This window comes from Chamaea fasciata, unplaced genomic scaffold (genome assembly GCF_029207755.1).
Source record: "Chamaea fasciata isolate MVZ Bird 193981 ecotype frontalis unplaced genomic scaffold, bChaFas1.0.hap1 SCAF_2, whole genome shotgun sequence".
NCBI classification, from domain to species: Eukaryota; Metazoa; Chordata; class Aves; order Passeriformes; family Sylviidae; genus Chamaea; species Chamaea fasciata.
Genome location: NW_027094087.1, coordinates 86708094 through 86721899, shown reverse-complemented (window position 1 = coordinate 86721899; position 13806 = coordinate 86708094). Strand labels below are relative to the sequence as shown.

General features: G+C 42.1%; 1 protein-coding gene across 1 annotated transcript in view; it reads right to left on the bottom strand.

The window, feature by feature from the left end:
* SLC9A2 (solute carrier family 9 member A2) overlaps positions 1 to 13564 on the bottom strand; it is a 37413-nt gene extending 23849 nt beyond the window's left edge. The window contains exons 1-3 of the mRNA XM_066176628.1: positions 13216 to 13564; positions 7274 to 7737; positions 1747 to 1997 (exon numbers count right to left, since the gene is read on the bottom strand). Coding sequence (XP_066032725.1) covers positions 1747 to 1997; positions 7274 to 7737; positions 13216 to 13498 — 998 coding nt within the window. The 5' untranslated portion in view covers positions 13499 to 13564. The remainder of the gene's footprint in view (positions 1 to 1746; positions 1998 to 7273; positions 7738 to 13215) is intronic.
* Positions 13565 to 13806: the final 242 nt, after the last annotated feature.

Sequence of the window (13806 nt, the reverse complement as noted above, 5' to 3'; positions counted from 1 at the left end):
GGGTGTTACTGCTGTACACAGCTCTGCCAGCTATTACAAAAAGTGCTTAGAGACAAAAACAGACAGAACATTTTAAAGATAACTCGTTTTCTATCATGCTGTTTGAGGGCAAAAGTACTTTGTGTTTCCTCTTCTGTTCTACACCCATTTGGGGCCACTGCACAAACGAAAATGAATAGGTTGTTAGTGCTGTGGGAAGCACTGGTGGGCTGGTGGCAGGCACTGGCATGTGGTGGGTCCACTGACCCACCAGCAGACCCACCATGCACTTTGCATTGTGTCCTGGATGCAGCAGGTCCAAAACAGTATTTTCATAAACACTGCCACAATTTTTTCCATGTACAGTTTAGCCACACGTTTTTAGTTTAGAAACCCTGTAAGTATTTGATCATAGGATGTCAAGGACATTTGGCTTCAGAGGTGGAGGAAACTAGAAACCACACAAATGCTATGAATAGAAGCTATGAAAAGAGATGGCACATTTATGAACTCGGTCAAAGTGGATGCATATGTTGCTTTATTTAGGCTCATATCAGAGAAAGAAAGCCATGCAATCTTTAGCTCTTTACTTACAATAAAGTTCCAACCCCTGTGGTTTCATGGCATGTTCTTATTTTTATACTACTGAAATCATCACCTGTAAGTTTCCTTATAAATTGCTTCCCAGGCCCAGAAAACCTTATACTGGCATGACTATGATATTAAACCTATCTTCACTTGCCTAAAAGATAATAATCAGATGAGGTATTATCAAGTATTAGTGACACTAAGCAGTAGCATCTGAGCTTACACAAAAAGCTCTGCTCTTCATGCCTGAATGACTCATATTTGCCACTAGAACAATAAAAAGTCTTTAAGGAAAGTTGACTTTAAAAATATTACTTGGAACTGGAGCAAAACATTTAATTATATCAAATGTCATCAAAGCTCTTTTTAATGTTGAAGTTGTTACAGTATAAACAGAGGGAAGAGAGAAGCTGTGCTCTTTTTTTACTGAAGACAAGGAGTGGAAAACCAGAAGTGAAAATATTTCTATCTGTTGGAAGTGGGAAGAAAAATATTATTTTATAAATAAGGATGTTTACAGAGAACATTGTAACACACGGGCACACGTATCAAGATACTAAATTATAGGATTATATTACCATTGGACTGCAAATTTTACAATCACCCAATCCTTATTGTGCCTGTAATCCAGCAGAGGTTTGCCTTAATGATATATACATTGCCTTCATTGAATGGTGCTGGCTGGCTGCTCACACAACTAACTGTTAAACACAGTTTCACAATATACTGGCATTGAAAGTGGAGGCAGCTCATGAAGTTCCCTGCTACCACTGCCACTCCCTCCTTGCCACCACTGCCCCAACATCACCGTGGGCCAGTCCTCACCCATGCCCTTATGCCTAGTTGAAAGGTCATATAAGGACACAGGTCACCAAAGTGACCTGGGTTAAAAATAAGCCCACTGAAAATACAAGTGAATATTTTTAACTTGGAACATTTCAAAGATATGGCTTATGATGTGATGCCATGAGAAGTTTTAGTGACACAGCTGGTGTGGTGGCAAGCTGAGAGAATGGGGTGGAAGCGGGAGGGAAGGGGCCGGAAATCCTCAAGCCAGCAGCTCTGCCATGCACCATGGAACAATGCCACATGGCAAGGTTTGCAAAATCTGATCCTCTCTCCAATTTCCTTTGTCATTCTTACTTGGATGCTATGAATACTGAAGTTTGGGGTACTTACGCCATGATGCCCGAGAGATGAAACATTTCAGCTGTTATGTATGACAAGTAACTGTACAGGAAGACAAAGAGTGGCTCAATCACACGGATTTTATGGGTGAAACGGGTGGTAAAGGCTGCTACAAATCCCAAAAGGATTCCAATCAATACTCCACCGATCCCCACTATAAAGAAGTTAGCAATCCCAGCGAATATGTCAATAACCTTAATTGTGCGCATCTGGCAGAAAGACTTGAACAAATTGTACAGGACCTATGAGGAAAAAGAAAGCACATTATCTTTTTTGAACTATTCCTGATTTCCCTTCATGCCATTATGTTCTGCTGCTTAAATGCTGAACTTTGAATTTCTCTATCTACCTTGCATTTGATTTTTACATATGCTGTTATTTATGTCTGACATATCATTTGTCATCCATATATACCAGGGAGATACACAAAGACAGATATATATAATTACTCCCATTTTTTTTGCAAATGGGACAGATTTCATAACCCGTGCCACTCTGGGGGCCAGAAGCATAAATCTACCTAATTCTTCTTTAAAATAATTTATTTACAGAGCTCCTAATTTCTCCACAAATGTCCATTTCAGATTTTTCCCAGATTAAAAGAAATAAAACAGAAGGAGAAAATAAAACCAGTTTCCTGACCAGTGAAAAATCAGGTTATTTTCAAATCTGTTTGATCTAACTGACACTGAGAGGTAGAGTACTAAACTAGACCACAGATTCATCTAAACTGCTGGGGTAGGAGGGGATGTAGAGGCAGATGGAGAGGAACAGTGACCACCTCAAGGAGTAAAAGAAACATGGTATTCATTAAGCCAGTGCTCTTTCTCAAAATTATTGACCATTAGGAATCCAATGGTTTAAAGACTGTTCAAAATATCAAGTATTTCTAGAGATTTGGATTTCACTGCCATTGAAAAACCTGTTGCTAAATGTTTGCCCAGTTTAATTTTCAAAGTACTAATAACCATCCCTCAAAACAAACTAGATCAACGGGATTATCACATTTTCTTAGCCAGAGGCCCGTTTTGTTTTATATGGGAAACAGAACGATCTAAAGTTCACACTTCTCCAATATCCAGTATTTTAGTTTCTCCAAAACAGAAACCAATGCAATCAGTTACTCTTAAAGAAATTTTAAAGGGTTGCCCCATCAGCAGATCCACTTGGGAGACAAGCATTCCCTGGTGTTGCATGTATGCTCCCAGCCCTGCAGTACCAGGGTGGCTACACTGTCCGCTTGTACAGAGCTAACTTTGGTCACAGGAACCTATTCCTGTCCCAGTGGGTTCACGGACTAAGCCAGTGAAGACCATTCATCTTAGACAGCTTGCAAGAGTTAAATCTCTGCTTTCTTTCTGGACTTCTTCGTACACCAAACAGGTTTCTCTATCAGGAATGCTATTTCAGAGAACAATGTTTTATCAGTATTTGCATTGTGCCAACAAAGTAGGTGTTTGAGTAGTGGCTGTGGAAGGATTTTTCATGTTTGCAGTCTTGTTCTCTCTCACAGGACAGAACACTAGCTGTTCAGCCTCTCTTAGTCAAAACTGGGTGTCTTACAAAACTGAAAGTTTAATGCAAAGACATGGCTTATTGTGTGCCCTTTGGGCTAAGGGAAAAGAAAGAACTGAAACAGAAAAGAGAAAACATATTCCAGAGCAAGCAGGAAAATAGAAGGTTAAATTAAACCTAGAATGGTCACCAGAAATTTTCATTACACAGCAGAACATACAATAAGAGCAGGATCATGAACTATTTACTTGATAGGAATGATACTCTCAGGATGAGTCCACCTGGGAGAAACGTCCTTTTTCATCTGGACAAACCCCTTGCTGCTCTGAGGCAGATTCCCAGCCTTTTTTCCCCATTCTTTGTTACTATGTTCTGTGCCAGACAGGAAAGCAATGTCATAGGCTTCACAGCTGTTCCACCTGTTTGATTTGCAGACCTCATGGATTTGCATGGAGAGAAGTATACCAGAATTAAACCTACTGACAGTAGGAGTGCCTTTGCTGGTCACTTTACAAGGACCTCTCATTCCACAGACTCCAAGGACTCCATTAATCACTGACTGAAGAATACTGTTGACTTGTGTTGTGTGCAAAGAGTTTCCCTGAGTCACTTGTTGAAAATTGGGATGATCCCAGACCTGCGTTCTTCTTTAAGAAACCTATAGAATTTGACCTGACAGAATACTCTCTTGGTACATATTAGGGAAGCTGATTATTTTATTTAATTGGAGTTTTAAATAGTATTTCTTCTATTTTAAAAACTAACTATATAAATCTATATAAGGCTAGTCTCTAAAGTAAGAGAACTGCAAGGTCCTTGTAAAGAAGCAGAGAATTTTGATCTATCCAAGCCTTTCCATAATGTCACTTCATCTTCACACCAAAGTATTCACCCTGCAAATAGAATGGAGCCTGCTGCTCTACATGGAGACATCCTCATAAATATTAAGTCTAATGCCATAAATTATTTGACAGAAGAAAAGCAATTTTCTTCTATGTACCTCAGCCATGGTTAAGGCAGCAGCTACAACTATGGAATGTCATGAACAGGATTTTAACCTCATTCCTATTGTTTTTTATTTACACTGTTGAAAATGAGATCAAAATCAAGTTTGCTTCCCTTTTACTTTACAGCAGTTTAGTTTTACTGAGCTTTCTCTAAACTTCCAGGTGCAGCAAACACCAATTCCAGTTACATTTTTAAGGCATTTGATGTGAGAACAGGGATGTTTTGAAGTTCAAGATTTTCATTTACTCAATAGCCTCCAGCTGAACTCACTGAAGGCCACACCAAGTAATATTTGTCACTGATCACTTTTCAATCTTGTCTCAGAGTATCTCTGAAACACTAATTGTTAATTTTCATCAGTTCTCTGTTATTCAGTTTTTAATTCTAAAATTACTTTAAAGCACACTAAAATAATGTTGTCAGCAGATGCAAAGTACAAAAGACTGCTGTAATGTTTTCCAACATGGGAATAATACCATTATAATGACACTGACTCCTTCTTTCTGATTTCAAGCCCAGAATTGGAGTTTGAACTGCTAACACTCAGATGTAATCTTACCATTTATTATCACCTTGCTCATTATGTCTGACTCAGCTTTTTGGTAAAGCATCAGCTCTGATCAAGAATCTAATTGTCAAACATTGTCCTCTGCCAAATTCAAGTTCCAAAATTCCACCAGTGGGGGAAAAAGAACATTCAGGTGCACAGACATATCACAAAAACTATTAGCCATGGAAGACCACCTGAAAAATGCAGCAGAACTGATACTCCTGAGAAAACACACCTTACCTTGTATACAAAATGAAGGTGTGGGAGCATGTCCTCTTGAAAGCAAAGCATAGATGACACTGCTATTCTAATAGGGACACATTTAACAAAGCCACTCTGTTTTGCACTGCCCATCTGGTTTTTTGATATTGCAGTGGCCATGGAATTAGGCAGCTTCCATGGGTGGCCAACCTGCATTCAACTCCCTTCTTTCTTCATTCCTACAACCCACTGCAGGCTCCTGCCAGGGGAGGTGGGACTCAAGGGCTCCAGAAGGTGAAAGCTGAAAGGTTCTGAGCTCTGCTTGTCTTGTCAGCTCCCCGTTAAACAGGGGCAGATGAAGGGAGAATAAAAAACATCACCTCTCCCAAGCACAGGGCTGAGTAGCCCAGCAAGGGCTGCTCCAGCAGTATCTGCTATGGGCAGGGAAGGCAAGGTCCTCTAAGGACAGCCCCAGGAATCCGTGTGATGGTCTGGGTCACATTTTAGGTATAATCACATGATTGCAGGTGTGCAAAAACATAATAAGGAACCATTAGCAGACCAATTCTGTGCATGTGGAAACAACTTGATCTCTGTCCAAGTGCTACCTTTAAACGATAGGAAGTAAGACCAAAGGTACTCTACATTTCTTTCACTCCTACATAAATATATGTAAGGTCAGTGCATTACTGGACTGTCCCTACAGACTTCTCAGATTATTTTCCCTCTGTCAGGACATCTGGGGTGGCAGGCCATAAGGAAACGTCCAGAGAAGGCAATAATGATGCCTACAGGAAGGCTACACATTAAATTGCCATGCCAGCCCCTATAAAAATGGTGGTTTAGATAAATTTGCCTTTGGGAAATAGCACATATGAATATGCCTGTTTTCAGGATGCAGAGTTTTCCTAGCAAATCATGCTGTATTAACTGCTGCCCCAGTGGCTGACCTTTTCATTGAAAAAACTGATTTTTGTTGGAAAAACAAGTTCTAAATAACCAGATTCTTTCCCCCCAGAAAAAATAATTGTATGAACAGACATCCATCGCACAAGCAGCCATTAGAGTGACTAGAGACAGACCCAGCCATGGCTGAACTGCTAATCCTTTAGAAACTCAGTATTTACTATAACCTATTTATTTACAGGACTGGATTAAAGTATGAGTTTAGCATTGGCACGCTGTTTCAACTCTAAGCTAATGAGAAAAGCTAGGTTTTAAGGCAAGCCTGTAAGAGGAGATGTGATTCAGCTGACTGGATAGCAACAGATTCAGGTAAAGAATGCAGTGTAAGTGAAAAAATAGTATTCCCACAGACGCACAAGAATTTTTCAGTATCAAGGCTCAGAATAAATCATGACATATACATGTGTTAGGCAGGTGAGGGAAAGTCCATGAAAAGGGAAAAACAGGTAAGGTAAAGTCCAAGAAAAGGGGAAAACAGGATAATTTGCATAGAATGGGACTGGAATAAGAAGACAGAGACAGGAAAGTGCAGACCCAATTCATGAATCTTTCTGATCCCTTCAGCATATGAAAAACTGGACTTCTATGTGTCACAAAACAGAAAGCATGCTGGACGTGGTTGGCATGGGCAGGATTTCAAGGCATAGATAAATGGGAGTAATGCCCTAGACAGTGTCATCAAGTACAAATGAGAGACACTGGGGGAAAAATGGAATTTGCAGATTGCTGTCCTCAGGTCAGCACCACAGCCCCAGTTCAGCTAGTTAATGATTAGAAATTATTGCCTCCAGGTGGCTGTCATATCTCATTCGTAGCCTGGGATACATGTATTGGTGATTTCAGGGCAGTTCCAAGTAATGGGCATATGCAAAAAGTTAACCTCAGCAAGGTCCTGTGCCATCTCCATGATTTGCCATCCTCCCCATTAACACACTACAAGACCCCACACTGACTCTTTCCCTTTCCTGTCCAACAACATTTCTGCAGGTGAGAAAAACCTACAGTTTCAGATTACAGAAGTAATAGAATTACAAAGATACAGAAACTAGAGTGATCCACAGTAAAATCCCTACAGTAAATATGTTACCATTACTCTCATGTAGTACAACTACCGTGGTTTCTAAATCTAAAGTTCAAAGAATTAGCTAGACACACTAGCACTCCTTGACTTCCATCTAGTAGCAAACTGTAATAACCAGATACAATGATATACAATGGAGTGGCACGTAAACAATCATTCATCATTTTTATCAATTAATCATTTATCAGGTAACTTACCACTGTTATAGCATCATTCAGCAAAGACTCTCCAAACACCAGGATATAAAGCTGCTCATTGACATGGATATTTTCAAAGACGGCTAGCACCGCCACAGGATCCACAGCTGAAATGAGGCTGCCAAAGAGCAAATTCTGCAGCAAAGTGATATCAGTCAAACCAAATGCACTGATCTGGCAAATTCCATATAGGGAAATTCCAATGCCGATGGCATTCCAGAGTGTGCCCACCACAGCATACCAGAATATGGTACCAAAGTTCTCAAAGAACAGACGAGTTGGCATAAAATATCCAGCGTCGAGTACAATAGGTGGTAACAGATACAAGAAAAACACATCACTGTTCATTACAGGTGGGGACTTCTCCTCTGCTCCAAAAATAATCCCACCAAGAAGCAATCCAACCAGAATAAGGAGACAGCTTTCAGGTACTATTGAGGGCAACTTGTGATAGAGATGAAAGCCTTCAAAGGAAATCCAAACAGAAGAAAGGGAAATGGTTACTTGTACAGAATCCATAAGATTATTCTGGATTCTGTTATTGTCATTTCTATACTAAACAAACAGTAATTTGATTTTCATTGCAAAGACTGAACTGGACACCCACAGTGGATCAAGGCAAATATGTTGGCTAGCATAGTCAATTCAACTGATTTGGTGGAGAGACAAACTAGTAGCTAGACATTCCGCTCAACAGCTAGGCTGGATGGTGCAACTGTGTGCAAGGGTTCTCTCTGTGAAACTGTGAGATTTGGTTTTTTTTTTAATGTAGAATCCTCTAGAAACACAATCCAAACACTTCTCTAGGGTAAATTACATCTAGATAGAGAAAAAAAAAATCATACTAACCACTGCTTCCTCTCTGGACAGCTTCACAAAGGAGTTTAAAGAGTACTTTAATTTCATTTTTACTTTTAGAGTCTCAAAGCTAGTGAGGGGAACTAGCACATGTGACCTCCACGCAGTCTCCCATGATCACTTCCCTTACCACCAGGAGGAAGCATTTACAGATACAATTATTATTTTTAGAGGAGCCTCCAAATTAATTTCACAAGAATCAACATGTTTTCCATAAAGTGACAGTAAGTTGTAGCCTGTATTATTTTGTTCACTCTTCTGTATCATATGAATTGCAGTAGAGTCAGGATTCTCTCATAAAAATCTGAAAAGTACTGAAGAAATTAATTTTAAAAGGTTCCAAATGAGGACTTAGAGGTTGAATGTTACTTAGCCTTCTAAAACTCTCAAGGCCATGCAGTTTTGATTCAAAGATTCCAATTACTTTTAGCAATGAATAGGAAAAGTTTTGAAGCAACTTAGTCTGGCCAATCTAATGGAATGATCAACCTTATACACCAAGGTCACATTCCAGGTCCCAGCGATGCCAATCTTTTCCAGACTCCTCCTTATCTATATTTGGCCCATATAATTATATAGAAATTGATCCACACCCACAAGATCCCACAATCCCTGCCTAACTAAAAAGCATTTTAATTATTTTAAATGCGAGCTGCACGGAAACACTGGGTGTGGTAATAACGGGCGTCTATTTCAGTAAAACTATTTCAGTAAAAATCACACCTGCAGTTGAAACAGTTAAATTACTGCAATCTTGCTATAGTTTACATCCAGTTTCACAGCTTCAGGGTTATGTATCTTGTAACATCTATTTTGTTAATTCTCCTTTCACCATGGACTTTTTTTTTTCCCAGTTAAAAGAAAGCCTGAACGTATAATTTGGAAAAACAAATTATTAAGAAGGAGCAAAAAGAAAGTTGTTTTAATCTATGGACTTTTTACTTATATATTCTGTAACTATTAAAGCTATTTTTAGCTTTTTTAGCTATTTTTAAAAGCAAGCAACTCAAATGGAAATTTTTCCCCCTTTTGAATGAACATGCTTTAAATAATTAGAAACACAGCCTATGTGACTTAGTAGAAGGACTGCCAAGTTCAATGCCATTCTTCAAAACCAGAATCGCCAATGTCCTATATCGGCAGAACAGGTAGTGATCCTGGAAAAATCAAGAATTTGCAGCTGGAGACCTGACTCCTTACCTTTCAGCTACTTCCACACAAACATTTTATAATTCATCTTAGTTTCTGCAGCGGCAGAAATACAATTCCAATACAATAGTCAGGAAGTTTCCCCTGAGGAAGTGGCTTTTGCCAAAAGTTTTTTTAAACCCTTCAAAAGTAAATTTCAAATCATTTCTGCAACAAAAATTCAAGAGAAGGGAAATTTTGTAAATTCAGCCTTTGACAAGAAAAAAAAAAATCCCAACCAGTTGTCATACAAGGGCAATGAAATGTCTACTGTGAATAAGAAAAAATTGATATCTTTTCTTCTTTACAAATGGCTCTGGAAAGTTCATAGTCTCTCAGAGATTTGGGATTCCCCCTCATTCTTAAAGGTAATGGAAAGCCTCCCACTAAGTTAAATATGCTTTTTATTCATGTAAACAGCATCAAAATTCCTGGACGACTTCCTGCCTACATGAAAAGTATTCAAGGGCAATTAGGGACACGCTATGCTTCCTGATTTAAAGGCAGAGAATGAGGATTTGGAATCCAGTGCATGTCAAGTCAGTAACACCAATGAAGGACATCTTCCCTGCTCTGATGGACTCACAGCCACCACGTCAGGATCACCCTGGGAGCAGATCCCCTGCAGTACAGGAACACTCAGACTTTCATGCTGAATGCAAGACTACAGCTACTTTCTTCTCCTCTGACCCTGTCCTTGAGCTTCAGGTTATGCAGTGACTCAGCTCCAGCAGCAGGGAAGATGATTATTGAGTAAGCATCCCCCATATATCATGGCAAAAATGGCAGTTAGGACGCTTATCTAAAGTCAAGTTAATATTTCAAGATAAAAGTCCTTAGAATCCCAGTTTCCTTCTTTTTCTTTTGGGTGAATTCCAGTGCTTTCTGATGCTGGAAATGCCACTGAGATGAGTACCTCTGAACAGCTTAAATCTTCTTTCAGGAGAGCAGGGTTGGAAGGGTATCAGCTCAATTGCCAGAAGAAACATTTCTCATTGTGCATTTGTGATTAAACGTAGAAGTAACAGGAATCTGAACTGGTTACACAATATTTTGTAGGTTTAGTAGCATAAAAATTCGGCAAAACTGGGGATTATGTAGACTGGTCTCACTGCTTAGAGACTCCAGCATATTCAGGTGCAATGGTCCCATCTAATATACATGTGAGTAACAGGCCTCTGGTATCAACACACAAAATAAGAAGTAGAGGTAGTCATAAAATAATTCCATTCAAGGCAATTAATTAGATTTCAAATTGTGCTCATGTTCTATACAGGGATAAAAAGCACCACGATCCTAACGTCCTTGTGAAAACGTACATTGTCAAAATGTTCAAGCTCTGTTTGACAACCTCAGGCTTTCCTTTCTTATGCTGTCCTTCTTGCTCCCTCTAAACCAAGCTTACAGTGACATGATCACAGGCAGGATCAGACAAATATTTCAGGTAAATTCCCTATAAAAATTAGCAAATGCTGGAACATTTCAGCACTGGTGAAACTACACTTCCGTGAAAATGAATTTGTTAAAAGATCCATAACTAGGTGCTGCAGTTGAGTATTTATTGGGATCTTTCACCCACTGAGAGAGCTGCTATTACACAGGACCCTATCTTCTGAGCTCCTCACAGCTGAAAAGACCTTAGGGATCTGTTCATAAAGGTTTGATACTCAGCAGTGCCAAATGTAAGCATTCAGTGCCTAGCCCCAGAAAGGAATTTGAGATGCCAGATTAAGCACCGAAGTTTCCTGGGCAGTGCGGGAGTCTCGAGGTGGATTTCACGCTGCCTGCCATGTCAGGAGCAAGATGCCTGTGCTTCCCAGCAGGAAATTATGAGGAGAGGAATGCATCAGAGAGCCTCCTCTCTCAGAGGGCTCCTCTTAGGGCCACAGGCAGTGAGTTGGGCTGGGAAACCCATCTCCATCCTTTTGAATCGACACACATGGCTCACTCCTACTAACAAGTAGGATGTGGCAGAGCACCATTTAGGTATCTTGGCGGTTCAAAATTGCCTATCTGAGCTACCTTCAATAGAAAACAAGGCATAAATCAACGAAAATTTGGTGTGGAATGTGACTTAGGAGAGATGGGAGCCTGACCTGGGAAGGTTTACCTGATGCACTCAATGGATAAGGAAGCACAGACAGAGCTCCAGGAGCAAGAACTGGATGTTCCTAATTCCAGTCCTGGAGTCAGGGCGCCTGCAGATAGGTGTGGTGAAGCTGAGCACTGCCACACCTAGGGCCACTCCTGGATCTGGCCCTCATTGCTCCGCACACACACACTGACAACAGCATGCCCTAGATTATCCACACTTGCTTTCATTTGGTGTAACTGAAAGGATTCTAAAACTATGTGTTTTTCTTCACCTATGCTGTTTGCTGGCTTACTTACAAGAATCAGACTGGAAAAATAAATCAGTCAAGCAACTTCTTTTTTTAAAAAACCTTTTATATGCCTATGCACTAGCAAAATACCATGATAGTTAGAATGTATAATTTAAGAAATTACATATTATTGTGACTGTATGTGTATTTACATGTTTCAAATGGCTTCCCTTTTAATAAAAACCTTTAATAAAGTAGAAACTTTTTCAATAGTTTTAGCTTATTCAAGAGTTTTTGCTTTATCTAAACTCAGAAGCCAGAGCAATTTTCAATACTCAACAGGCTAAATTCTCTACCAAACTCCCTATTTCCTGGTTATTACAGTTCATTATATATTTGAGTGTAACATATTTGAACTCTGTCCTGATTCTGCAAACACCTAAATGCGCACTTAGGACTAAGCAAGCAACTTTAATGCATTAAGGCACATGCATCAGGATGCATGCCTGCTTAATGGCTGCAACACAGTATTTCTGCAGGAAGTAATGACAGCAGACCCAAGTTACTTGGGTCAAGGATCAGGCCCCAAGGGACAATGTTAGACTTGGCAGGAGGCGAGTACAAATTTTTGGTTTTTTCAGAATCCTGATTACCTGATCACTAACCAAATAGTGACACAGTTTATTTAAATGCCACAAGCAGAGGTTGAAAGTTTTAACTTTGATAAAAACAATTTATCAGAATAAGCATGATGGTATTTTTGTTGAAAATCTGTGCTGCAAAGTCAGAGTTCTGAATGAAAAAACTGTAGTGTGGGTAAACTTACTTATTTTGTTCCCAGAGCTTTATTCCTTATTTTATCTTCTAGGTAAGAAAATACAAAGTTGAAAATTCATAGAGATCTACTGGATTTTAAATAGCTATCTAGCACACCATTACCTGACATTCTTTAGATTATTATGCTGCACGCATTTCTCTGTTTGGGACACAGAAGCTAACTAAAAACATGACATATAAGCCGCACAAAACTCAGTGAAACTATGCAATGCAAATGCTTTCCACATGAGGGAAGAGGTGGCCTTTCTTACTCTTACAGTGCTCTTTTATATTTTTCTCGGGACGTAAGTGAATGGTGGAAAAGCAGAGTAAGGAGGAGGCATACTCCAACCTCATAAATATTTGCTTTTCATCGATCCGTTGTTCTGCTTCGAGACTGTCATTATACCCGGCGTTATTTTAAGAAAAAGAAGACCGCGCTCAAATGACAGCAGGGCGATCAAGAAAAAGTCAGTCAAGCACCGGGTGAACTCCGAGTTTCACGGTCCTCCTAGCCCGGGGTTTACCAGTCTCTTTTCTCCTCCGCACCTTTCCTAACTGAGAGGACCCCGACTTCTTCCAGCCAAATCCCGTCCGGTCATCCCGCTCCGCGGAGGAGCATCAACCCCCTCCGCCCGCCCCGCGCCCCCCGCGCCGGCACGGACCGCCCCAGCGCGGCTCTGCGCGCCGGCCCCGGGAGCGGCGGCCCGGCCAGGTACTGGCAGCGAGGGAGGGTCGCCCCACGGCCCCGCTCACCGATCTTGGCGAGGGAGGCCAGCAGGATCCAGAGGGTGATCTCGAAGGGGATTTGCACGTGGGGGTAGTCCAGGGTGAAGACGTGGAGCCGCGTCTCCTCGAAAGCGGTGCCGCTGGGGCTCGGAGGGGTGCCGGTGCCCATCGCCGCGGCGCCGGGCTGCTGCCCTTCCGAGGTGGCCCGCGCCTCCGCCGCGCCGGCCGCCAGCGCCGCCAGCACCGGCAGCAGCGCGGGCAGCGGCAGCAGAGGCGCGGCGGGGCGCGGGGGGCGGCCGCGGCTGCCCATGGTCCCCGCTGCGCTGCCCTACAGCCCCGCGCCGGCCGCCGCCACCATCCCCGCGCCTCGGGCACCTGCCGCCGCCGCGGCCCCGCCGGCCCCGCCTCCTCCCCGGTGACTGGGCGAGTCCCGGCCGGCGCCGCAAGCTGCCCGCCGCGCTCCGCTCCCCCCGGGCCGCCCCCGGGGCCGCCCCCGCGGGGACAAGCCGCGGGGCCGCCCCGCCGCAGCCGCCCCCGCCGCCCCCGGGTCCGGCCGGCCGCCGGCGGGGCAGCGCCCGGGAGGGACCCTGCCCCCGTGTCCCGGATCCCAGCCGCCGC